The sequence below is a fragment of the Xyrauchen texanus genome, chromosome 29 (assembly GCF_025860055.1).
Source record: "Xyrauchen texanus isolate HMW12.3.18 chromosome 29, RBS_HiC_50CHRs, whole genome shotgun sequence".
NCBI classification, from domain to species: domain Eukaryota; kingdom Metazoa; phylum Chordata; class Actinopteri; order Cypriniformes; family Catostomidae; genus Xyrauchen; species Xyrauchen texanus.
Genome location: NC_068304.1, coordinates 16529957 through 16557766, shown reverse-complemented (window position 1 = coordinate 16557766; position 27810 = coordinate 16529957). Strand labels below are relative to the sequence as shown.

At 37.5% G+C, this 27810-nt stretch overlaps 1 protein-coding gene across 3 annotated transcripts; it reads right to left on the bottom strand.

The window, feature by feature from the left end:
- Window positions 1–221: 221 nt before the first annotated feature.
- LOC127623296 (VPS9 domain-containing protein 1-like) lies at window positions 222–27716 on the bottom strand. 3 transcript variants are annotated; one of them, XM_052097692.1, is made up of 13 exons: window positions 27584–27716; window positions 20063–20143; window positions 16837–16899; window positions 16185–16237; window positions 15894–15981; window positions 15661–15746; window positions 15039–15562; window positions 14539–14668; window positions 13651–13856; window positions 11826–11910; window positions 9056–9160; window positions 6572–6684; window positions 222–1403 (listed from the first exon to the last, which is right to left on the bottom strand). In XM_052097692.1, the coding sequence occupies exons 2-12, from the start codon at window positions 20132–20134 to the stop codon at window positions 6573–6575; spliced, it is 1524 nt and encodes a 507-aa protein (XP_051953652.1). In that variant the 5' UTR covers window positions 20135–20143; window positions 27584–27716; the 3' UTR covers window positions 222–1403; window position 6572. The 3 variants fall into 3 exon arrangements, with proteins under 3 accessions (XP_051953652.1, XP_051953653.1, XP_051953654.1); XM_052097693.1 differs by lacking the exon at window positions 27584–27716 and adding an exon at window positions 23052–23253; XM_052097694.1 differs by lacking the exon at window positions 20063–20143 and having other exon boundaries at window positions 27584–27710.
- Between the last annotated feature and the right edge of the window lie 94 nt (window positions 27717–27810).

Below are 27810 nucleotides of genomic sequence, written 5' to 3'. Positions count from 1 at the left end.
TCTTCTCCCAATGATATTGAAGAACACCCAAGCCTAAACTAGCCATCAAGACTACTCTGCATGAACAGGGCTTGTAGTTCTAATTTTAAGAAACTGATTAAAATGTGGTCCAAAACACTGAATATGTATTTTAGAATGGTTGACATGAGAGAACAAGGAAGAAAAAAAGTAGAGAGCTGGGCCTCAACATACCATCAACAGTACTAAACCGTTAAAGGGTTACATAGTCTTTATTATTAGAAAATTCACATGCCATGCACTCCCAAAGACCTGTCAGATCAGAGACAAATTCTAGTTAGATTCTCTTGGTAGAAAATACATGGTTTCTGTCTCTCCGGCACCGAGGCGATTTTGGATGAATTCAGATTATAATTCACATTACAGATTTACAGCAAGAAAACATTGCATACATTGCATACATTACAAAACAAATATATATTTATGCTTTTATACAAAATCATTATTGCTATTATATACTCAAAATCCTCTCACATAAGTAACATTATACATAAGACAGATGCTACAGCAGCATGAGCATTTCTTGGCATATCCAAACTTTTTTTCACATTGATTTCAAACCTCACTTTAGTGAAAAGCATTTAAATAACTTCAGGTTAATTAAAAATATATAAAAGCTCTAAAGCCTACTTGGCAAGAACCATACACAAGCATGATGCATAGTAGTATATTGACTTGCAAGAGAAATATACAGCTAAGAGTATACAAATTTTGCGAATACAGGAATTGTTTCAACAATTTAGGTAGGCCCATAAACAATTTGATCATCCATTCAAACATAATTATTTTCCAACACAGTTAGGTTTAAACGAAGGCTAAAATTCTAAGCTAAAATAATAAGACAAAAAATATATATAAAAAAGCAAAAACAAATTAGTGCTGCTCTATTTTTAATATTGTATATTAATTAATAAATATGTTGTTGCAGGATGCCTACTGCTAGTAGTGCTTGTGTCTCCCATATAATTTGTAAAATGCTTTGGGAAATACTGTTCTAACAACACAAAATTCAATGGTACTAGAAGATAAAAAGCATGTAATTAGAGCTCATTCCGTTTAGAATAACCTAGCATTACCTTTCCACAAGTCCCTTCATATCATCTGGTTTATTTCATCCCTATTTAGTCTCATATAAAAGGGTTTTTCTTTTTTGCCTTGGCTACAACACAGATTTCAGTTCTAATCAAATTCTGATGAACGTTCCTTGTAGTGCCTAAACCAGTCAGCAGTCCTTTCAGAGTGCAGAACGGTATGCAAGGAAGATTTTAACAGAACTGCAGGATGGGAAGGCCTGGGAATAAACAGGCTAAGCAGAAGAGCTGACCCTGAGCTGATCCAGTTTGAGCTCCATCAAGATGAATGGAAATCTCTACTAGCTAGGGCACCTAGAACCAAAGCACAAACAGTTATTAACAATGTTTCCATTCATAAGACAAAAAAAGATAAAATCACAACATAAAATACGAAATCAATTATATACATTAAAATCCTTCTCCCGAACACCCCTCCCTCTCCACCCAACAGTGGTCACCAACAATTAGAACATAAAAAAAGAAGAAAAAAAAGTATACTTTCAAAAAACAACAAGAATGCACATACACATCTAAACTGGAAATCCCTCTCCACTGCCCCTCCCTGAGAAACCTCCAAAAAAAGCCAAATATACACCCCACTTCCTATCAAGCAAATCCCATTTTCCCAGCCTTTTAAAAATCACCTCCTCAAATGCTACCACCCCACCCATCTCCCACTCCCGAAATGAGGGTGCCCAAGCCTACTTCCAACCCCAAGAACGATTTTTCTGCTGATCATAACTCCGGCTAGGACCCAACTTTTTAAACGACTATCACCAATTTGAATGACTGCCCCATCACATAAGATACGGAGTCTGGGGCAAAATGAAAACTGAGTGTCCAATACATCACACATAATGCTCTGAACACAACCAAAATGATTGAATCTTAACACATCCCCAACAAATGTGGGTTATGTCCCCATCTTCTGATTTGCATTGCCAGCAGGTAGGTGTGTCTTTAAGACAAAGCCTATACAATCTAGAGGGGGTCCAATTGACTATGTAAAATCTTAAATGGCATCAGATGCACCCTTGCATCTCTAGATGTACACTTGATGTTTTATAGAATCCTATCCCACACGCCCTCCTCCAATACCAAGTTTAAATCTTTCTCCCATAATCACTTAAGAGAAGTTAGAGCTCCATCCCCCAGACTCTGAATTAGCAGGGAGTAATACACTGATGCCTCATGTCCTTTTCCAAAAGCAGTAATCACCACTTCCAGAGTATCTTCTGCTTTAAGGGGGTGTATGCTACTCCCAAAAATAGTACAGTGCAGGTGTCGCAGCTATAGATACCTAAAGAACTGAGATCTGGGATTCCTAAAATGTTGAACCATATTTTCAAAAGATCTCAACACTCCACTCTCATGTAGGTCACAGAGCTTATTAACCTCCCTCACAATCCACTCTGACCAGCAGAATGGGGAATTAATAACATGTAATTTTGGGTTCAGCCATTTGCTCGAGGCAACATTTAAAAAAAATGTCAGACACCTTTGTCCATACAGTGCACAAATGTGAGATAGCGGGGTGTAATTTAACTTCTCCGCTTATGGCAAAATAGGGGCAAGATCTTCCTGTTCAATACAAAACCAGGGAGGGGCTCTCTCAAGTGGAAGCGACCAATGAGCCAAATGTGAGACAGAATGCATAATAATAAAACATCTTGGGTAGGCCTAGACCACCTTTGTCAATCAGCCTACAGTATGTAATTTATGGAAATGTAATCTGGGATGCTTAACATTCCAAATGAAGGACTTCACTATGCTATTAAATTGCTTGAAATAAGAGAGGGGGAAATCTACAGGGAGAGATTGTAGCAGGTAGTTGAATTTTGGAATACAATTAATTTAATTAACATCAACCTTTCCCAATCAATCATCGATAAATGTAATGAAGCCCACCTGCTCACTTAGCTCCAAAACCTTTTTATTAATGGTTCAAAATGAACTAACCAAATCAAATACATTTGCTGGGAATAAAACTTAATGCCCTGTTTGGGCCGATGGAAGGCACCCGGCTGAAAAGCAGTTACTTGGCAGTATGCTGTCAGAACCAAAGCTTCAGATTTAGACCAATTGACTCTATAATAAAATATAATCTGCGCAAAGCAAAAGCTTATACAGTCAGGTCCATAAATATTGGGACATCGACACAATTCTAATCTTTTTGGCTCTGTACACCACCACAATGGATTTGAAATGAAACGAACAAGATGTGCTTTAACTGCAAACTTTCAGCTTTAATTTGAGTATTTACATCCAAATCAGGTGAACGGTGTAGGAATTACAACAGTTTGTATATGTGCCTCCCACTTTTTAAGGGACCAAAAGTAATGGGACAGATTAACAATCATAAATCAAACTTTCACTTTTTAATACTTGGTTGCAAATCCTTTGCAGTCAATTACAGCCTGAAGTCTGGAACGCATAGACATCACCAGACGCTGGGTTTAATCCTCTGCCAGGCCTCTACTGCAACTGTCTTCAGTTCCTGCTTGTTCTTGGGGCATTTCCCCTTCAGTTTTGTCTTCAGCAAGTGAAATGCATGCTCAATCGGATTCAGGTCAGGTGATTGACTTGGCCATTGCATAACGTTCCACTTCTTTCCCTTAAAAAAACTCTTTGGTTGCTTTCACAGTATGCTTCGGGTCATTGTCCATCTGTACTGTGAAGCGCCGTCCAATGAGTTCTGAAGCATTTGGCTGAATATGAGCAGATAATATTGCCTGAAACACTTCAGAATTCATCCTGCTGCTTTTTTCAGCAGTCACATCATCAATAAATACAAGAGAACCAGTTCCATTGGCAGCCATACATGCCCACGCCATGACACTACCACCACCATGCTTCACTGATGAGGTGGTATGCTTTGGATCATGAGCAGTTCCTTTCCTTCTCCATACTCTTCTCTTCCCATCACTCTGGTACAAGTTTATCTTTGTCTCATCTGTCCATAGGATGTTGTTCCAGAACTGTGAAGGCTTTTTTAGATGTTGTTTGGCAAACTCTAATCTGGCCTTCCTGTTTTTGAGGCTCACCAATGGTTTACATCTTGTGGTGAACCCTCTGTATTCACTCTGGTGAAGTCTTCTCTTGATTGTTGACTTTGACACACATACACCTACCTCCTGGAGAGTGTTCTTGATCTGGCCAACTGTTGTGAAGGGTGTTTTCTTCACCAGGGAAAAAATTCTTCGGTCATCCACCACAGTTGTTTTCCATGGTCTTCCGGGTCTTTTGGTGTTGCTGAGCTCACCGGTGCATTCTTTCTTTTTAAGAATGTTCCAAACAGTTGATTTGGCCACACCTAATGTTTTTGCTATCTCTCTGATGGGTTTGTTTAGATTTTTCAGCCTAATGATGGCTTGCTTCACTGATAGTGACAGCTCTTTGGATGTCATTTTGAGAGTTGACAGCAACAGATTCCAACTGCAAATAGCACTCTGGACCTTTTATCTGCTCCTTGTAAATGGGATAATGAGGGAATAACACACACCTGGCCATGGAACAGCTGAGCAGCCAATTGTCCCATTACTTTTGGTCCCTTAAAAAGTGGGAGGCACATATACAAACTGTTGTAATTCCTACACTGTAAATACCCTCAAATTAAAGCTGAAAGTCTGCAGTTAAAGCACATCTTGTTCGTTTCATTTCAAATCCATTGTGGTGGTGTATGGAGCCAAAAAGATTAGATTTGTGTCGATGTCCCAATATTTATGGACCTGACTGTATGCCACACCTCCCGCCCTCACCCCTGGAAAATCATCTTCCTTTCTTATCGCAAGCACAAACATTTGTAGTTCAACTAAATGAACATACTACTTTAAGAGCAGAATCTGTAAAGAAACAAATACAAAAAAAATATTAATTGTGAATTAAAGTGTTCTCCATTGCTCTGGCAGAGGTGGAAAGTTTGTTTGACATTTTGGCATGTTTAACGGTCTCCATTGGGTAATCAAATTAGAACTTAAGCCACTGTAGGCAATCATTATTTCAGTAACTCAACCTTAAGTAGAAAATTTGCCCTGTGGCCAAATAGAATCCATGACATTTCACTTGAAGTTTGAAAGTTCAGCAAGGTCAATGTAATCCATCCATTAAGGTAAGAGAGCATTTTTGGAGAGTGATCTATATCATTAAACTGTTTTGCAGTGGATGAATGAACACACTTCAGCTAAACAGTCATTGCAGGTGAAGTGTGGCATCTCAATGTGCATCTCAACGTGGGCCACCTTAGCATAAGTGACAGCTTTACAGACAGTACAATTTGCAAATAAAACATTTAGATAAAATGGGATAATTCGGTCACAGACAACTTTGATGAAGCGGAATGACGTTGTCGGGTAGTGTTATTGCCTGGGTGTGAGTACTGCAGAGGAGGGTCTACCATATGACTTCAAGTTCTTGCAGATGATAATACCTGAAGGGCACAAAGCTATGAAGTCAATCAAATAATAAAAGGAAATCTGGAAAATCTATTGGTAAATACATCTGTGGTTGCACATTTGTTTGATCCATTCAGCTCTAAATGTTACTATGATGCGTCCACTGCCTTACTGATGCTGTGTGTGTGTGTAATTTGCGTCACACACACAGAAGTACAGTATATCCTGGACCAATGTTTTCAACAACATTTAACTCTTCCAGGAGGTTAAGATTTAATAATACAATTATCATAGAAATTTGGCAACTATATTATTAACATTTTCATGTTTAAATGTATCGCAAAAGTATCTGTAGCTAGCTACACATCTAATGAACATTGATCATCACTGATTCAGTGTTCATTCAGTCAAGGATTAATTAGACTGTGCATTTTATGATGGGGCCCACTTTTCCTCATTTTTTTTGAACCAAGTGTACTTGATTATATCATTGTAATATAATATTGAATAATAATAATACTTAAAAGTAACAACAACAAAAACAATTATTATTATTACTCCATTACAGAAATATATTACAATTGTAGTTGCACAGTTTTCCTTAGTTGTTGCAGATAGGATGTTCCCAGCTTCTTGGAGAATTCACCACAGTTCAACCCATTTAGGCTGTCTCAAATACTTCTGTCTCTTTATGTATCCCAGACTGACTCGATGTTCAGTGGGGGCTTTGTGGGGGCCATGCTATCTGTTGCAGAGCTCCCTGTTCTTCAATTTTTTGTTCTTTTCAGACTGTTCATTCACTTATACATTTTCATTGTTTTTGTGCCAGAAAAATTGTTCATATTAAAATTATTAAATCAGACAGTTTTATATTTAAAAAGATATTGTCACCTGTATTTTCAATCTAGTTAGCTACTTTTTGTTAGCAGCTTGTAGTGTAGCTAATTACTACCTTCAAGAGTAGTTTGACTGGAACTTAATCACTTTAAAGTAGTATTGACTTGTAGCTTGGGAAGCTACAGTATTTTAGTATGTGATGACATGAAGTAGAGAGGATAAACCTAAAATAATGTCCCTGGCTTTACCTACATCATGAGGGTTTGGCAGCCAGGGGTGGCATCCCACCCAAGAACAATGACTCCACATAGGTCAGCGCACTCTGCAATGACGTCAGGCAGTAACCCTCCTCTCCGATCAGATACCTGTGGACATAAATAAACATTTCAATGGAGATTCATCTCACTAGGGAAAACAATCTCTCCTCCACAGAGGGTCAACTTCAGATGAACCCATCAGCTAATGAGGCTAAGACACGAGATCAAGCTGAAGCCAAGAGAATCAATGTGTAATGTGTTAGAGAGTGTGAAGACAGAATGTAGAGACAGAGAAACAAAGAGAGAATGAGACAATCCTGTTCATTAAAGTGGTTTAAAATACCTGTACATAGGCACATTTTGGTGGGTTTTGTTTAATTATGACTAAGAATGAGTAAACTTCCTATCACAACTTTGCTCTCATGCACTATATTGAGTCCCACCCTGGCTTCCAAGCCACATAAACATCTCAAGAGCTTTTATTTGTATTTTTATATAGAGAAAAACACAAACCAGAATATCCCCACATGCCTTGTTAAGTGCCAATCTAACCAGCTTGTAAAAATGTCCAGTTTTATTCTGATAAACAGAGCTCAGGGCTGTGGTCTGAGTAGACACGCAAGGGTACAGTGCAGGAGGGGTGACAAATACCCACAACGCCACTCAGGAAACAGGTCAAATGGTCACCCCCACAAACTGAGTTCTGACTGTGCGGTCACCCTCTGCTCAACAAATACATAAACATCAAAGTTGGGCTTACATTACCAAGACATGTTCCTTGCCACAGTCGCCTACAGTTTGCTCACTGGGGTTATTAATACAATTATCATTTAATTATTTTTAAACACTATTAAAAATTGTATTTTATCTAAATTACACAATGATGATTAATCGACTTTATAGACATTACAGTTTTATCGTCTGTTAATGCTCATATTCTGTAAAGCTGCTTTGAAACGATGTGTGTTGTGAAAGGCGCTATACAAATAAAATTGACTTGACTTTGACATTTTGTTTGTTTTATAGGTTTATCAAAATAAGTTTAGACTTGAGGGCATTTTCACTTGTATGGAAATATTTGTGCATAGAACACGGGAGGGTATTCAATTTGATAATTGGCAAAGGATTAGGTCTTGCTCTCAATCTTTTCTGCATGCCCAAACGACAAAGAGAATGTGCCAAATCAACATTACAGCAGAAGGATGAGATTTGACAAGCTAGATTTCCAAACAGCATCATATACTCAACAACTATTAAAAAAATCTAATATTTTGACAAATTGTCAGGCTGTTTGAGATTTGATGCAACAGCATGTCCTATTTAGTCAGGTAAGTGTAGATCTTTTTTTTCACCCTTTAACCACATTAACATTAAATTCTTAAGAACATTTTCCCCCATAAGTTATTGGCCAATGGCTATCTGTATAACATGCCTGAAAATAAATATGATTGTTGCCCTACTCTTTAAAGGGATAGTTCACCCAAAAATAAAAATTCTCTCATTTCCTCACCCTCATGCCATCCCAGATGTGAATGACTTTATTCTGCAGAACACAAATTGTGATTTTTAGAAGAATATTTCAGTTCTGCACGCACAGTAAATGCAAGTGAATGGGTGCCAAAAATCTGATGCTCCAAAAAGCACACAAAAGTGTTTTAATCCATATCTTCAGAAGTGATATTATAGTTGTGGGTGAGAAACAGATACATTTTTAACTCCTTTTTTGCTAGAAATTCTTCTCCCAGCCCCATAGGGAGCGATATGCATGAAGAAAGTGAAACCCCAAAAACACAAGAATAATGCGTTCGGTTTCTCATTTCCCACAATCATATTGCTTCTGAAAACATTGATTTAACTACTGAAGTCTTATGGATTACTTTTATGCTGACCTGTCTGGATTTTTGGAGCTTCAAAATATTGGCATCAATGCATTTGCATTGTATGGACATACAGAGCTGGGAACTTCCTCTAAAAATCTTAATTTGAGTTCAGCAGATGAAAGAAAGTCATACACATCAGGGATGGCATAGGGGTGAGTAAATTAGATACATTTTATTTTGGGGCTAACTATTCCTTTAAATAGGCCAGTTAATCATTCTCTGCCAATACTACACAGCTCTCTGATTCTGATTGGACTTATCACTGCATTCTACAGTTACAAATGTTCGTATAATTGACTATAATTGCCATATTCTCTCTCTCTACAAGTCCATTTATGAAGTTATTTGGCTGGATATTATCCAGTCACCCAGTCATTATTACAATATAAGCCTCTTCAGGGTGATTAGCTGACAGCACAATATCTATTACTCATCTGCCTGAAGAAAATATTGCTGGCTACGGCAGTGCATGACTTGGCTTGCGTTCTTAATTTTGTGTGGTGAATTGCAAGCATTCTCGGTTCACTTTCAGTTCATAAAGAATTTTAGTTTGTTTGAGAAACTAAAGGTTAAAGGAACGCTGGATGTTGAGGACACACCCCTCGTTGATGAACTCTTCCAAAGCAGCACATTCAGAGACTAGCTGAGGCATTTCACTGCGTAAAGCCACAAACGCCAGAATGGGCAGCAGGTCATCGGCCCCACTGAAAAAAAGAAAGAGCAAATGATTAGACCTTCTCTATACAAAATTATAAGTGTAAACAAATTCTAAGAAATATCTTGCACGCAAGATAAGCTTGTCAATTGTCTTATAGAGCACATAAACCCCCATCATTCATGCTGAAGGGACGGCTTGGGTGAGAAAGTTGCTGGGTGTCCCCTTTCCTGCCAGACACCTGATACGTTTTACACAGGTGAGAATTGATCTGCATTTCATCATCCTCCTTTCCTCTTACACTGCTTTTGCTTTGCTATCAAAAATAACACACACGCACAGTGAAGGCATGCTGGGATGATGATGTCCTTAGCTTGTTCAAGCCTGTTCACTGGCACAATATGAGCAGTCATCTTGATTTCCTTGGAACGGTGAGTGCCAAATTTGCATTTGGCTAAGTGAAAAACATGCCACCAAGAGGCTTTTAGGAATGTTATTTCAAGAAAATATTATAAAAAGTGAACCGGTGCAAAGAGAAAAAAGCCTAAAAAAAAAAAAAAAAAAAAAAAAAAAGTAATGTGGATCAATATAGATCTTGTCCGAAAAGACAAAAGAATTAGAAAATAAAGGACAGAAGAAATTACTTACATAGGAAACACAGCAATATAAATTCTAAGCGTGTGCGAATGTAATCCAGAAAGAGAAGAGAGCGAAAGAAAAAGAGACAATGGAACAGAACAACCGAAAGAAGGGTGAGAATTGCTAAATTGTTCATGTTCATGCATGCATGCATGCATGAGGACGTTCATTCTCCTTCACAACCAAAACACAACCTTTGAAGTAAAAACAATTAAAAAGGCAGAATGCGCCTCAGCTGTGCGACCGGGGCAAAATCAGGGCATGTCACACAATTAAACATTTTAATTCAGATCGCTAATGCCTTTAAAGCATGATCATCTTAAACCCAAAGTTCAAGCACGGAACGGAAAACACCCAAATATGTTAATAAACCCAAGCCATTGGATTGAATTCGGCTCTCAACAGGATCTTGTTCTGATAGAACATACATATGACTAACTGTACACCCAGTTTCTCATGGGCGGTTAGAAGAGCTGTCGATAGTTCTCAGAAAACATTCACGTGCATCAGCCACGGACATGAGCATGTGCGTCACTAGTGAGCCAATGCTCTGCAAGCAGTGATGCAAAGAGACAGATGTAGATTTAATCCCAGGGTTCATTATACAAGGAAATGTGTAGGATGCAAGGAAACAAGAGCAAAAAGGGAACCGGCAGCTTGATTTGATGGGTGGGGACAAAAGTTTACAGAGATCATAACGGCCCATATAATCTCCCTGCACAGTTTTTCCATTTACTGGATGCTGGCGCAAACTCGCACTTTTACTCTCATGATTCCAGATGAGTCTGGAGGAAAACATCTTAAATTTCTAACACCAAACGAGTGAAGCTGATGCTGAGGTCTGTGGCAGATTTAAACAAGTTGCCAGACAGACTCAGCAACATGCGATAAACTGATTCCATACTCCTATTCCCACAGGAATTCCGTGCCAAATAGTCACTCTGATAACCTGGAATAAATACATTCATCAGTAGAAATACAAACAATGCAAATGCAATAATCTTTGAGTCCTCTAACCAATATCCAGAAAATATTTTTAGTTTATTTTAAATGTCTACTTTTATTGTCAAAGCATAATCATTAGAATACAACAAAAACTTATGAACATTTTTAATAATAATTAGTAGTTAATATAATTTTTATTTGTATCTTTGTTGTTTTGCAATCTAATGGTCTGCTTTTTCATATCTTTCTTAAATAGGCCCGCCTTAAACTCACACCACTGGTCTAGCCAAAAATTGTTGAACGGCTTGGATACCCAAACAAACACAACAATACTGAAATAAATCTACCAATGGCTTAATTATGTAGTTGTCCGTGCATATTAAGCTGGAATAGGTATTTTATCATCAGAAAATTACATCACCTTTAAGCTTAACGTTTCACACATTGTTTACCCATTAAGTTTTTCTCCTAAAGAAATGAATAGTACTTTTGAAACATTTGTATAAAGCTTAGGCCAAGAAAAGTGTGCTGAAATGCTGCATCAGGACTTTGTGTGCTGGAACAAATGTTCCTATGTTGAATCCGGAACTTTCAAAATAGTTGTGGCATCATGAGCTAGTAAGACAAATTGTAGAGGCGCCAATACATTGCTATGCAAATGTCCAAAAAACAAAAGCTTTGTCTACTGAGATAGCCAGTGAATTTAGCCTCGCTTCATAACATACGCAGGGCTACAACTCTGGGCCACAGAGATCTGTTCAGATCAGTCAAAGTTAACGTTCACTTTTGGTTAGAATAATTGGACCAATCGTACTGCGGAACTTAACTTTCACTTTCCTGCAGCAGTTCTAGACACACAGCCCCGCTCTCAAAGTGCGTCAAGGCCAAAGCGTGTTCCAGACAGGGCGACCCACTTAGAGAGGAAGTCAGCTCAGAGCACCCCGCAGAGGCCAGAGGGTCAAGACGGAACCCCTGCTGAGCGTTGGCCACCGTGGGGTCTGATGAAGTCTGACACAGGGCCAACGGACAGGCAGGAGTTTGTTCTTAAAGTCTGAACTCCAACATAAAGTTCCATTAACCACATTTCAACATTTAAAGAGAGCAAATTGTGTGGTGACATGTAGACTTACATGGCTGATGATTTGGGTGGAGGGACATTTTCTTGCAGGAGGCGGTACTCTTCAGCACAAGCACAGATAATTCGTAGGGTTCGCACTACAATGAAAAGCAAGAGATTTTCAAAAAACTCAAGTTTGTATTTAAAGATTATTTATTCATTTGTTTATTTTTAGCGCCATGTCATCAACAAGGCTATTCACACGGTGAGAACAGATTAAGTATCAAAAACATAAAAATGAAATAATTTTAGTTTTATGTTAGATATTTTTAAATGTCTGATAAGCTTGTTTCTGAGTAAAACCTTTGTTTAATAGTATTAAAAGCAGCACAATCCAATAAAATGTGCTTAATAGTCAGTATAGTCTGACAGAAGTGACAGAGGTTCTTCACATTTTAATAAAACTCCATGTGTCAGTCTAGAGTGACCTATTCGACACCTAGTATATACAATTTGATCATGCCTATTTTCAAAGTTAGAGAAAACATTATTAGTTATCTTTATTTCATTAAGCTTATTGTTTTTACATTCGTCCCATTCTATCTGCCACTTGTCAGAGATAAGAGTTTAGTAAGGGTTTTAGGTCCGTGGGTGGAATACACTCTTTCTAGAGAAAGGGCTTCTTTAGCTGCGATATCTGCTTTCTCATTGCCTGACAGTCCAAAATGACCTGGGATCAAGCAGAAAAAGATACTGAAGTTTTCTTTAGTTAAAATACTCAAAATAATGGGGTGATCAGTCTTTACAGATTCCAAACCTTGAAGGCAAGATTTTGAGTCTGTGAAGATTAAAGCATTTCGTCCTTGTTCATTCTTAAAAATGTCCAGGGCTAAAAGCAGCACACAAGCTTCAACAGTAAAGATGGAGCATCATCCAGGAATACGGATTACATCGTGTTGATCTCCAAATACTGCTGCTGCCGAAACTTTATTATCTGCTTCTGATCCATCAGTGAAAACAGGTTCATGGAGAGGAAAAGCACATCTTAAATCTAAAAATTGCTGGTGGTACTCACTAGGATGTCTCTGTGTAGAAAATAGGTCATTGTCAAAATTATATATTATATATACTTTTCAGATCCCACTGTGGTATAGGACATACATGAGCAAACAAGTTGTCCAAATTGATATCCAGGTTTTCTAGATAAGGTTTCATCCCCATTCCAAAAGGTCTGATATATCTGGGTTTGGCTTCATAGAAGTACAATCGTTCGGGGTGAATAACTGTCTGGTAGGCTGGATTGCTTTGGTTTGCCTGAAGTTTCAAAGCATATTGTAGTGCCAACTTCAACTGTCTGGAGTGAAGGTTCTCTGGCTTCTGCGAAAAGACTCTGAACAGTAGAGGTTCTGAATGCCCCTAAAGCCAGTCATAGTCCTTGGTGATTTAAGATGTCCAGAATTTGAAATGTAGGACTTTCTTGCTGAGCCATATACAAAGCATGCATAGTCTGGCCGGCATCTGACTAGCACTCTGTAAAGTGATTTACAGACTTATGGTAACGCTTCGATTAAAGGGATAGTTCACAGAAAATTCTGTATTAATTTACTCACCTTGATGTTGTTCCAAACCTGTATAACTTATTGTCTAATGTGGAACACAAAAGGAGATGACAGGCAGAATGTTAGAAACTGACAGCCGTAGTCACCATTTGCTTTCATTGCATCTTATTTTCCATTCAATGAAAGTGAATGGTGACAGACTGATCATTCTGTCCAACATCTCCTTTTGAGGAACATGGAAGAAAAAGTAATTTGGGGTTTTAACAACATGAGAGAATAAATGACGAAGATTTTCATTTTTGGATCAACTATCCCATGAAGCAATCTTAGAGATCTTACCTATACAATCCAGTTTCTTCTGTGGACAATAGTCTTTACATAGACGTCTCAGCTCCTGTACTGCTGACTCATATGGGTAGGAACCGTGCAGAACAGCAGGGTCTCTGGGGAACAATTTGGATGCTATACCAACATCACCTGGTGAAACATTGTGATAAAGATGCATGCTGCTCTCAACAGCCAACACCCGTTCTTGATGCACCTTCCTAAAAGCATCAGAAGATGACAGAAGGAAAAAATTTATATGCTATGTGTATTAAATGATTACCCTATTGCAGCTATGAATTCGCTTCCATTAATATTTGAGACAAAATTCTTTAGGAGTTTTTAGGCAGGTTATCATAACTCCAGATCTCAGAAGGTTTATTTCATTTTGACATTTGAACGTTTTCAGCTGAAGAGTGCCATCTACTGCTCAATGTCTAGATAATTCAAACAATCATGACTTGGCAATCTATCAACAACTATTAGGCTGACCTAACATTGATATACATTTTAAATAAGAGCTGAATCGAGACTAAATATGTAATTAAATGGATCAAGCTATCTCAAAGGAATCTACTTCATCACCATAGCAGTGTAGTTATTAAAATGAAGCTATGACGTGCATTTTACATTTTTGTACATTTAAGATTTGTGTTTGGTGATACAGAAAAAAATATATATATAAAAAATAAAACGTACACACATTGACATTAACATTACAGATGCATGTAATATATTTGCCGAATATGGATGCATTTTATAAACAAAATATGTACAACTATCAACAAGTTTCAGATTTAATTTTAATCCATATGAAATCATGTTTTGTGTCTTTCAGTTCATACCTATTTGCTTTGACGTGAATTGCTGTGCTATGATCATTCAATTAATGTAATACATTACCTGAAAAGTGCCAACAGAGGGCGCCAAATAGGTGTGAAGAAGACTTCCTCTATACTTGCCACACATTGGTCTTTAGAACTTGCAGTGTTGAGACATTCAAAGGACAAAAGACATAGAGACAGCAGGCAATCTGTTCCATACAAAGACAAATAAAGTTACACAATTTCCATAAAGAATTAACAAACTAGAGCATTTCATAAAAGGACTCTTTGACGAACATTTTTATGGTCAGTAAAGAGGCTCATGCGTTGGATTTTACTCTGATTTTACTCTGATACAACCAAACAATTCCCACTGGCTATAATGGGGGATTTCTGTGAATGCGGAACCCTCGTTACATACATCTCGACGTCTCGACGAAAAAAAATCTCAAAAAGGGCAGAACACAACACCCAAGAACAAGCAATTCTTTTTTTTCCATGCAGTAACTGCTGCCAGTTTTCCTTTAGATATTCTTGCAATGTAAATTAAACATCTGACACACAAGAACACACATTTACCAATAGCATTGTGGATGTCTTTGACTATGGCCTTCAGATGTTCTTGTTCTTGTTGAGCATGCTCCTCAAGATCTTGAATAGGAGTCTCTAGGTCTATGTGCGTTGAGTCTAAAGTCACATCGCAGTCTGTGTCTGCACCACTGTAAGAACGATCACAGTCCAGCTGAGTAAGGACATTATCCAGATCTTCAAAATAATTCTCCCTATCTGTAGCAACTAGAGTCTGGGGCTCGTTCAGGTCTGCCTCTAACTTTGTGTCATTGGCGTTGAAGTCGTGGGAAAGGGAGATAGAGGCATCAGATAAACTGTGTTTAAGAGCTGATTTGAGTGGGTTTCGCTGCTGCTGTGGCAAGATGGGACTGTTGGCAAGTAGCAGGCTCTGGACACTGCGGAAGGGCTTTAAGGGTAGTGAGCAACATGGCATTGGGCTCAGAGGAACACGCTGGCTCACTGTAGGGTTTAGTCTGTTATACACCCTGTATTGAAGCCTCTTCAGCAACCTCATGACAGGGTGATCTGGGGAGCTGGGAAAGAAATAGGAAAGAAAACAGGTGACATGAAGTGAAACTAGGTTCAAACGCCCAATTATTAGTGCACTGATGACCTGACACTATGAAACTACCTGAAAAGACAGGTGATAAGACCTGAAACCAGTGTTGGATCATTTGGACTCTTTTTCAAATTAGCTCTCCAAATGGTTGGCCATTCCTATATGAAAATAAATAGTGTTACTTTAAACTGATGCACACCCATACATAGGTTTATCTGTATCCCTAAATGATGGACACCGCAACTGATAATAGCTACAAACATAGACAAACGAAGATCAAATCTGATGCTGTAATTAAAACTCACATGATCTTGCTCATATTCAAGCACATTTGCATAAAGCATCCGCTGCTCTTGTTCCTCTGGTGTCAGTATCCCACAGGTGGCAAATCTCCTGCATGCAAAAATGCACAACTTCATGTCCCTTCATGTGCACAAATTAACACATCGTTGCATAGTTCTAGAGAACTGCTTGTCATTTAAATGGCATAAATGTGCACATAAATTGCACTGTAATTCTAAAGCATGGGCAATCAAATAAAGCAACAAATAGCCTACCAACTAACAATATTGTTCAGATTATGGTTCAAAACCCACCTGTTGGCTTCCTCCTGCAGCCGGAGTCTCCTCTCCTCCATTTTCCGTTGAAGCTGTTGCGCTCAGGAAAACTCAAACCATTTAAAAAAAAATTACAATTAAAATAAATAAATAAATCACTCCACTCAGTTATCAAAAGAGGGCAAACTTCACATCAAATCTAAAACACTTAATCAAAATAAGTAATTCTTCTCAATGCTCAGATTTCCATAAAACCACAGCATACATATAATACCATACGTTTTTGAGCATGAATAATCAGACTCCTCTGCTTACAGAAAGTACAAAAGGTTTTGGTTAGAATAATTGGACCAATCGTACTGCGGAAATTAAAGAGTTGTTGAACTTATCATCCGAACAGTCTTGCCACTTATCTTTCAAGACAGTCCAGACCTTCTATCTATCTCAAACATTGAAGACAAAGGTATCTAATCATAGACCTCAAAAGCCATTTGCTGAATTTAAAGACTTATGTAACAACCTTTACAACAACATAATTATAATAATTAATAGATCAAAGACTACAAGAACAATCCAATTACAAGCACCAAGGTCACAAACTACTATTTTTAACACCTGTCCAAGCCCATCTAGATTTAAAGGAAAAAAATGTGTAATGGCCACGGCTCAGTAAAGGAACTGTAAAGGATACAGCATCTTGCCTAGCTTTGGCTATAATCTGATTCTCCATCATCTGCCTCTGGAGTGAGAGGGTCTGTAGAGAGGAGAAGGAATAAAGACAGACAACACTGTTTACACAAGTAATTAAATCAGCAAAACAATATTCTTAATTTATTGGTAGAAGAAAAAAACTGCAAGAAAAAAAAAAAAAACTACACAAATATTCAATATTGAAATGATTTTCATCAATATAATGCAGCCTCAAGATGGAAACTAGAATTTTCGGCCCCTTGACAAATTTAATTGGGGTTTCTTTAAAGTAAGATTTTTGTTTGAGAAAAAGAAATACAGTTCTCATAAGTTTACATAATGCTTTTGCAGAATCTACAACAGGTTTTGTAAAAAAAGGAGAGGAATCATACAATTTTGTTTTATATTTAGCACTGTCTCCATGAAGCTATTTGAAATAACATTGACAAATATTCCACAAGAGAAAATAACGGCTGGAATTACACAAACCCTGTTCAAAAGTTTACATAACCTTGGTTATGTAAACACTTAATATCCTGTGTTGCCTCCTCGAGCATCAATGACTGTTTGAAGCCTTTTGTAAACTGTCATTGATACTTGAGGGGTCAACACACTTAAGAACCAAGGGGTATGTAAACTTTTGAAAAGTATATTTAGTTGATTAATGTATTATTTTGTGTTGTGGAATATACTTAAGGGACAGTCAAAAGTGATGATTCTGTTATCATATGCTCAACCTAATTTTTGTTCCAAACCCACATGAGAAAAGGAAAACAATTAGGCAGAAAATTAGCCTCAGTCTCCACTCATATCCATAGTATGGAACAAATCTACAATGAAAGTGAATGATGACTGAGACTAATATACTACATCTTTTGTGTTCCACTGCAGGAATATATGACCCCATTTCCAACTGGTATAAAGATGCGTTTTCAGTTGTCTGGTCACATATGATCGGGTGAGACACATTGCTGTTTACACCTAGTTAAATGCAATGGTGGCCCGTGCATTTTAAGTCTAGGCCTTCAGTGCGATTCATGCCATTAAGCAAATTAAAATTTTGCTTGCTATAAATTTTGTTTCGTCAGGGTACACGGTTACTTTTCAAAACTTGATCCAACACTAAATGCTCAAGCAGCCTAATTTACAGCAGTGATGACAGCCGACTCGTCAGCAAGATCTCACGCTCTACGGTTTCAATTTATGCACTGAAAGCATGATTGCGTCATTCAAGGACAGCTAGAGGTCCTGGGCTGCGAAATTTTCTAAAGACCACACCCACCAAGAACAAATAAATCAATCTGATTGGCTGATGAATCTGAATTTAGATGCCTATTCACTGCAGTGTTGAGGGATTCTGTGGAAATTCTGAAGGCCTGATGGTGTGGAGCTCAAATTCATGCACCGCTTCGGCTATGGAGCATGGCTTCGGCATGCGATTTGTGAAACAGTTGTCAGACTTTGCTTGTCAGCATCGAGGAATAAATTCTTATTGGATACATTTTAGTTTCTTGCTATTCGTTTATAGATGTATTAGAAGTGGAATGCAATTGAAATTACATAGGCAACAAGGTCAATGAGAAAGAATGAATATATTTATTAGGCATGTTACACCAGCAGAGAAGACTTTGCTGGCCCTGAGAAATCGCTACTGCTTAAATGGGCCTCGTGACCACTTGTGTTTGGATTTCGAAGGGAGGGTCTCTGAATTCATGACAATATCCATTAATTATGCCAGTGTGTTACTGCATGAAAATAAACCGCCAAAAACTCTTATGCAATTAAAACCAGCACGCAGTTTCTCCCAGGTACAGTTAAAATTTAATCGAAGCACAAACTTAACATTTAGAGCAGAATTATCCATTATTATACTGGAAGACCTATATTAATGGTGTCAGGTATCAGATGTTCATGCTTGTCATCTGTCACTGCAGACTTGGAGGATTATTTCCTTTTAAATCTGCTCATAACAGGCAAAGGTTTAAATTCTTATTGTAGCGCAGTGTTGATTGACAGCTATGGGGTGGCGCTTCGTTGTGGTCCAGGATGCATCAGGACGGAGAAGCATTTACACCTCAAATGCAATATGGTCACACGCGTATTTGACAACATATGAACGTGGATTTAGTGAACCAATCACAAAATGTTTAGGACCCCATTTACACCTGTATTTTGTGCTGACCACATGGGATCGGACCACCTGAAATGCATCTTGACACTACGTATAAATAGGGTCTACAAATTATACAGGAGTAGAACAATATAAGGGCAAGAAAATGACAGAATTTCCAATTTGGGGTGAACTGTCCCTTTAAATATCGATTATGTCAAATACTTTGATCAGGGTAGAGCTAAATAAAAAAAACAGAATGCAACTTCTATCATTCCTCTTAGTTAATTTTTTTTAAACATCTAACATTCTTCAAAAGCCATGTACCCTTGTAAGATAGAAAAAAAGCATGCAAACATATCAGCACAACTGTATCACATCCTACAATTGGCACATACAAGGACCTGCGTAAATAATGATTTTGAATAGATTCAGCAATTCTGACTGCAACTACCAAACATTCAGAAAGCATCAAAAATAATAGGCAACAAAAATTAAAAGCAAAAATTTGGCCATTATATCAGCTGCACCACATAAAGCATTAGTTTTCATCTTTCAAAGGCCTTTTCATTTAAGTGTCATTTTGTAGAGGGATAGATCATTTTCAATTCTTAAACCAGCTATTTTAAGGGGCATTTACACAAGAAGTGTGTTTATTTATATACACAATTGTATGACATATTTTGTTAAATTTGACAAAAGGATCTGACAGTTATTAACCACTGACGTCTCGATCACAGTAAAAGAAAAATCACTTTGTTGTTGTTTTTTTCCCATATACATTGTTTGCACAGTCATAATATACCTTAGTACATTTTTATTTTGTTTCATATTGCAAAGTTTCATTTAGATTTAAGAAAATATTTAGGCGTATTCACATGTAGTACCTCCCTACATAGTGTACACTAAGCAAGCAAGCAGAGGCTACATTTGAAGTTTGTAAACTCGCCCCAAATTATTCTTTCACTTGACCCTCATTAAATGTCTCACTTTTGAAGCTATTATATAAAACAATAACGTAGATTTAATATCCAACTAGGATGTTTTGCCCAGCGACAGTAAGCATCATAAACCTTTGGTCAATCACATGTCACAAATGTGTCAAAACAAACGATACCTTCCAAAACGCCTTTAGTTTGCTCCAATATAAACGCAGATCCACTGGCGTTTCTCTGCGTCTTCGGATCATTCTTGAAAACTGGATAACACACAATCAAAAGTGTTAAACGACCCTCCACCGAAACGTAAACACTTACCCTGTAGGTAAACGCGATGCTGTTCATTAAAACTGCGATAGTACGTGACATAAAATTAAATATGAATTATCTAAAGTGTATGCGGTAAATCTATCGCTCTGATCCGCCAACTGTTTCCCACATTCACGACAGGCGTTACACCAGAGGAACATGTGAGTGGACTTTATCGCGCAAAGCCATTTAAACGAAGAGGTGTGGCGTCTGATGTGTTTTAGGCATGCGCACAACCAGGTAAGAAACCACAATTCAGTAATATCCCAAAAGAATCCTTTCATTGTATTGGGGTTAATGGATTTGACACACCAGGCTAGACCATTTATCAGTTTGGTAAATGTATGTATTTATATTAGGGTAATACAAATATAATTGTTTATTCATATACATATTTTAATGCACACATACACATTCTTTCTCTTCCACTCAAGTTTTTTCTGACTTAGTACCAATGAGGTCTTTTGTGTGGCCTGACCATAATTAGCCTCAAGTTTCTGTTGATGCGATGCCTCCTCAATAGTCATCAGTTCTCTCTCTCTCTCTCTCTCTCTCTCACACACACACTCGGATGTAAATATAGTACTTTAGTACAGTAAGTATAGTAGTATACTATACAAAACATATTATGATCATTCTGTACATACAGTCCAGCTATCATCTTTCATTAGAATTTGTAAAAACATAATGTACTATTACCTTCCTTCAGACAGATGCAGAATAGATTCACCCCCTATCACATAACTGATAGCCTTGAAAGATCAATTACTGGGGTCAATGGCCAGTAGATGTGCGTGTAACTTGTGTGAAACCTGGTGTGTCATGTGAACCATGTAATAAGAAAAAATGAATGCGATGAACAACCACATTTTAAAGTCTCTCTGAAAGATGAGCGTTCTCTTTCTTCTATATTTTCCTTCTATCCATAACCGACATAAAAACATTTACCCCAAAAGAAACCCCAAATTCAATGAATTACATATTTTAAATGAAGCATCGTGTTTAAACAACTATTGGAAAGATTATAAATGGAGCCAATAACGGGGCTCGGTATTGTGTGAATATCTCTTGAAAATGTCAAAATAGGATACAAATCATATAAAGCAGTGTGTGTGCTGATATCATCACCATCATAGAACAGACCATATGAATAATTTTAAGGTTGCAATGTGCTTATCTAAAATGTTTGACAAACTTTAAAGGCCCCAGCACACTACCTACAAAATTGGAGAACGAATGGGTGTGAAGTCATGTAGAAAAAAATCTGGCCAAAAAGGTGTTCTTAAGTTAATTTCACTGGTTCGTAACAGATCGATAGGGCAAATTTTCAGGAAAACTTCTTAACAGCTGCTAAACACCTTACTGATATTGGTCCATGTCCATCGGTAGGTTTGATTTGGAGCTCCCCTTACTTTAAGGCCGAAAGCTAATTCCCATTCAGTCAGTTAAGTTCAGTCAATATGAACACACCAGCGTGTAGAGTTAGAAGCGAGCTGATGCACTTACCAACATCTGTACTACCTTTCACTTAGATTAATTTTTTCAAGAACATGTAATGCAATTTTTTTTATTAGTCTACAAAAAAAATCAAATCTATTCAACTGTTTTAAGGTGCCCATTCACTCTGTTGTTTGATATGCTTCCATCATGTGCCATCTGCAGCCAAAAGCCATTCACACATCTGCCCAAAGTAAGATATGCCCATCATCATGCTTCTCTCTATATTCTTCCCATTAACACTCTTTTATACACCCATCTTTGCAGTAGTATCAGTGTCATCAGAAATTACAATAACAGTGTAATCGGCACATATTATAGCTGAGTATAGCATGTTAGTGCATAACACCATGAATGCAAAAGGTAAACATGACAAATTACACATTTTCTACTGCATATATAGAGTAGTAGTAGTTGTTTTACTGATTTAGTGTGAGATTCTACTAGAATGAGACATGAAGTCAATGAAACACATTTTAATGTCATATTAGTTGATGTTATACATGTATTCTTTACCATCCTCACATTTAAATATTCCCCTAAACACGGTGTCTGAATGTTCCAAAGTATGTCATTGTTTCAAACTGTGTCAAGGCCTTAACACATTATTCTTACATTTTATAGGAAAAGTTTTCAATAAGCATTTGTGTTCTTTGTTTTACAGAGGCATCATCCAGATGAAAAACACTTCTTTTTGACATATTTGCTTTGTGGTGATATTTGACAGAAGCGATTCCGTCCATTGTAAATGTTCTCAGATATCCAATATAACAAACAGGGCCACTCATTCTGGATACACTTGAAACATAACACCATTATTAAAGTAACTTTTTTTTACATTGCGCTGGCCAATGGTAATCGTCGTCTTGTAATTATACTAACGCCAACCAAAGCAATAGTTTTTGGTTATCAATGCATTGTAGAAATGCGTTATTGCAGCCATGATTCATTTATTCAGTGAGTCAAAATTGTAATAATAGGCGGGTTACAGAAAAAAAAATAAAACAGCTTTTATAAAGCTTCTGATGTGAGCATAAATAATTTTAAACATATTTTTCAAAACTATTGTGAAAGAAAGTTCAAATAATGAAAAAATTCTGAGTGAAACTTTTAAATGTAGAGTTCTAAGATTGTCAGAAAACATTTATTTTTTTCCAGAGTTATTTGTATTTTGTTTTTGTTTGTTATCTTGTACGTCAGTGTATCTCAAACAGTATTGTTGGGGTTTCTGGGAGAGCCCAGCTGTGAACTCGACGATCAATAGTTATTGGGACTCTGTACCCATCATTACATAGATTCCACCACATTCTACTGCATTCTTCTGTTATGTATGCAACTGTTATGTAACACTCAGTGGCTCACATTCTGTTGTTTTGTGACTCCACTGTCTGAAGCTTCTTGAAGACTTCAGGTGGGAGAAATGGGGAGCCAGCTGCCCCTCCACTCTGCGATGTCTGTTAAGATGCTGTTTAAAAACCTCGTTAGTTGTTTCTACAGAAATAAAAGTATTAGATATTTATGCCTTAAGACCACTGATATTGAGTATTGTGGACAACAGCATCAATGTACTGCTTACCTGTCATTTTGGGATAATTTTTTACAGCAATTATTGGAATGGTGGTCTGTTTGACAGAGGATAGTAGAGTTGGTGTGGTGGAGACTGGAGCAGTAGACTTGTGCTTTCTTTCTATGCACAATTTGACCCTCTCTAAACATTGCTCAACCAGTTTCACCATCTTCTCCACTTCTACTGGCTCCATCTGCTGTCTTATAAATCTGGCTGCCAACAAAGGTAATCATGTACCAGTGTGAGAGATCTTGTTTTATCTTTATTGAGCTTTAAAGAAATAGTTTACTCACCCTCATGCCAGTTATGTATGACTCTTTATTCTGCAAAGCACAAACAAAGATTTTTAAAATAATATTTCAGCTCTGTAGGTCCATACAATGTAAGAAAATGGTGACCAAAACTTTGATGGTCCAAAAAGGACATAAAGGCAGCATAACATGGTTAAATCCATGACTTCGGAAGCAATTCAATCAGTTTAGGGTGAGAACAGACCAAAATTATATATTTTTTTACTGTAAATCTTGACCTTGTCTTTCATGATTTCAAGCTTGATTACACTTGAGCTTGAAATCATGATCATGCGAAGAGACTGCAAAGACAAGATTGATAGTGAAAAAAGAGTTACATTTTGTTCTTTTCCTCACCCAAAACCAGTTTATATACCTTATATACATGGATTTAACCACTGGAGTTATATGGATTACTTTTATGCTGCCTTTATGTGCCTTTTTGGCATTTAAAAGTTTTAATCACATTTACTTGCATTATATGGACCTACAGAGCTAGAGAGAGAGATAATCCTCAAAAAATCTTTGTGTTCTGCAGATGAAAGTAAGTCATGCACATCTGGGATGGCAGAAGGTTGTGTAAATGATGAGACAATTTTCATTTTTAGGTGAACTATACCTTTAAAAATAATTTAATGTAATCTGTTCTATACAAGTTAACGTAAATTTGAACACACAAAAACAGTGAGTGGCCATGTGTGTAATTTACTAATTGCGCATGCGCACTCTGATCAGTCAAATTCACTATGATGTAATGAGTCACTGAAGCCAATGAACAAGGCTAGATATAGAGTAAAATAATAAATAACTAAGCCTGAAACTTCTTCATTAAAAATCCTCAGGAACCTTGTTCCTTCTTTAAGAAGGAAGCTTGTTCACCACATGACAATGACTTGGAACATGAAGGAATTGGAATGTATTGTGAAATAGCCAGTTTAGAGAATGAACTTGCTGAGACTGTCTGGAAGGAGAGGAAGATGTTTGGAATGGAAAATCAGAATAATACATTTTGAACACACAGTATGCTGGTGTGATATATTATAATTTACGTGTACATGCAACTTCTTCAAGCAGAGCATGAGAGATGTAGTATATATTTTTTTAAGTATTCACTGTATGCCTCCTATGCCACTACAGTGTGGCAGAAAGATTTTGTTTTATTTTTTAACACTATGCCAGAAAATTAAGCCTTCTTCGATGTCTTGTTGATGTCAAGGGAGATCTCCTGGGTTAACACCTTCACACTGCGCTAAAATAATGACAACATGATTTATCATCTAAACCCAGTGTTTTTAACCAGTATGGAAAAGAAATATAAATGATCAACATTATATATATACAGGTGAAACTCGAAAAATTAGAATATCGTGCAAAAGTTCATTAATTTCAGTAATTCAACTTAAAAGGTGAAACTAATATATTATATAGACTCATTACAAGCAAAGTAAGATATTTCAAGCCTTTATTTGATATAATTTTGATGATTATGGCTTACAGCTTATGAAAACCCCAAATTCAGAATCTCAGAAAATTAGAATATTGTGAAAAGGTTCAGTATTGTAGGCTCAAAGTGTCACACTCTAATCAGCTAATTAATCCAAACACCTGCAAAGGGTTCCTGAGCCTTTAAATGGTCTCTCAGTCTGGTTCAGTTGAATTCACAATCATGGGGAAGACTGCTGACCTGACAGTTGTGCAGAAAACCATCATTGACACCCTCCACAAGGAGGGAAAGCCTCAAAAGGTAATTGCAAAAGAAGTTGGATGTTCTCAAAGTGCTGTATCAAAGCACATTAATAGAAAGTTAAGTGGAAGGGAAAAGTGTGGAAGAAAAAGGTGCACAAGCAGCAGGGATGACCGTAGCCTGGAGAGGACTGTCAGGAAAAGGACATTCAAATGTGTGGGGAGCTTCACAAGGAGTGGACTGAGGCTGGAGTTACTGCATCAAGAGCCACCACACACAGACGGGTCCTGGACATGGGCTTCAAATGTCAAACGTCTTACCTGGGCTAAAGAAAAAAGAACTGGTCTGTTGCTCAGTGGTCCAAAGTCCTCTTTTCTGATGAGAGCAAATTTTGCATCTCATTTGGAAACCAAGGTCCCAGAGTCTGGAGGAAGAATGGAGAGGCACACAATCCAAGATGCTTGAAGTCCAGTGTGAAGTTTCCACAGTCTGTGTTGGTTTGGGGAGCCATGTCATCGGCTGGTGTTGGTCCACTGTGCTTTATTAAGTCCAGAGTCAACGGAGCCGTCTACCGGGACATTTTAGAGCACTTCATGCTTCCTTCAGCAGACAAGCTTTATGAAGATGCTGACTTCATTTTCCAGCAGGACTTGGCACCTGCCCACACTGCCAAAAGTACCAAAACCTGGTTCAATGACCATGGTATTACTGTGCTTGATTGGCCAGCAAACTCGCCTGACCTGAACCCCATAGAGAATCTATGGGGCATTGCCAAGAGAAAGATGAGAGACATGAGACCAAACAATGCAGAAGAGCTGAAGGCCGCTATTGAAGCATCTTGGTCTTCCATAACACCTCAGCAGTGCCACAGGCTGATAGCATCCATGCCACGCCGCATTGAGGCAGTAATTAATGCAGAAGGGGCCCAAACCAAGTACTGAGTACATATGCATGATTATACTTTTCAGAGGGCCGACATTTCTGTATTTAAAATCCTTTTTTTTATTGATTTCATGTAATATTCTAATTTTCTGAGATTCTGAATTTGGGGTTTTCATAAGCTGTAAGCCATAATCATCAACATTATATAAAATAAAGGCTTGAAATATCTTACTTTGCTTGTAATGAGTCTATGTAATATATTAGTTTCACCTTTTAAGTTGAATTACTGAAATTAATGAACTTTTGCCCGATATTCTAATTTTTCGAGTTTCACCTGTGTATATATATATATATATATATAATCTAGATCAACCAACCAGTGGTGCTCTTGTTATCGCGATTGATGTAATTAACTCCCCTGTTCTAGATGTAGAACAGGCTAAATATAAAATAACTACTCAAAAGTTTGATCGAGGACATCTCTCTTTTTTCCGATACACATCTAGATCATTATATTGCCCAGCCCTATTGATAAAGTTGCATTAATCTCTCACAGCAGCCCAATAATCTCTGTGATAGAAAGTTAAATTATAGGCTACATTACAGACACACAGAATCTAGTAAGCAGAAATATGAAATATACATTGATATGTTTCTTCAAATTTAAGGCAGGATTAATGCAGATATCTGGCTTGAGCAAGTTAAACTCACATGAAACAATGATGCAATTGGCCTTTTTCACTGCAGAAAAACCCTTTTAGGTGCTGCCAGTTATGTTCAGCTGTAAAATGTGATCAAGGCATTCTCCACAATTGATCTGCAGCTGCCTTTCAAGTTTTTTATGTGTGATTTGATTTGACGGGAGCCACAAGGCTCTCCCTAGCCAATCATGTTTATAGATAAAAATAAAATCAGGACAAGGAAGTATCGAACACAGATGGTGGGAAAATAGCACAGTAAAAGTACAGTTACAGCACTTAAAATATATAAAATTAAAAGTAAAAGTATAAAAAAAAATTAACTACTTAAAAAAGTACAATTCTTGGGAAAAAGTAATTAATTACAGTAACGTGTGTTACAGTGTAATTTGTTTCTTTACACCCCTGTATGTATATGTGTGTATATATATATATATATATAAATAATTGTGGTCCCTGTGTTGGGGCAGAGCAGCTGAGAGATAATTCGATTTAGGAAATATCAAGAAGTAAACAATGCATATCACTGGTAACATGATGTTATCCACTGATTTTATCAGCATATTTACTAAATAAAGTTCGCATGTTGGACGCGATCGACTGGTCCAAGTGAAAATCATTGGGGTGCTTATGATCCGTCAGCTACTATTTTACATTCTACGGTACTGATTTACATTCTGTTTCGTGGCGTCACTCTCGCATACCATTATTGCCAAAATCTGAACATATCTGCACCGAACAGAACAGGTTTTAAAATGTAAACGCCACCTTGCCTTGTGTCTGTTGCCTTGTGTCTGTTGCCTGTGTCCAGCTGAATGGCCACTTTTACGAGTCTCATGGCATTTTGTAGTGGTCTCTGACTACTGTCACTGACAGGTGCTGCCATCCTGCCAAAACAATGAGCGAGTCTGGCCGCAACAACCTCCAGTACATGCACACATATAACTTCAAAATAAAAGTTTCCCTTTTACGGCGATGTTTGTTTTTTATGCGTGACGTC

Bases quoted from the DNA above. Each gene is read 5' to 3' on its own strand.
- LOC127623296 (XM_052097692.1), bottom strand. From the start codon at position 20,134: ATGATCCGAAGACGCAGAGAAACGCCAGTGGATCTGCGTTTATATTGG. The intron at 13,857-14,538 runs GTAATGTATTAC...TGATGCTTTTAG, and splicing joins CCTCTGTTGGCACTTTTCAG to GAAGGTGCATCAAGAACGGG. The intron at 11,911-13,650 runs GTAAGATCTCTA...TTTTCATTGTAG, and splicing joins GAAGAAACTGGATTGTATAG to TGCGAACCCTACGAATTATC.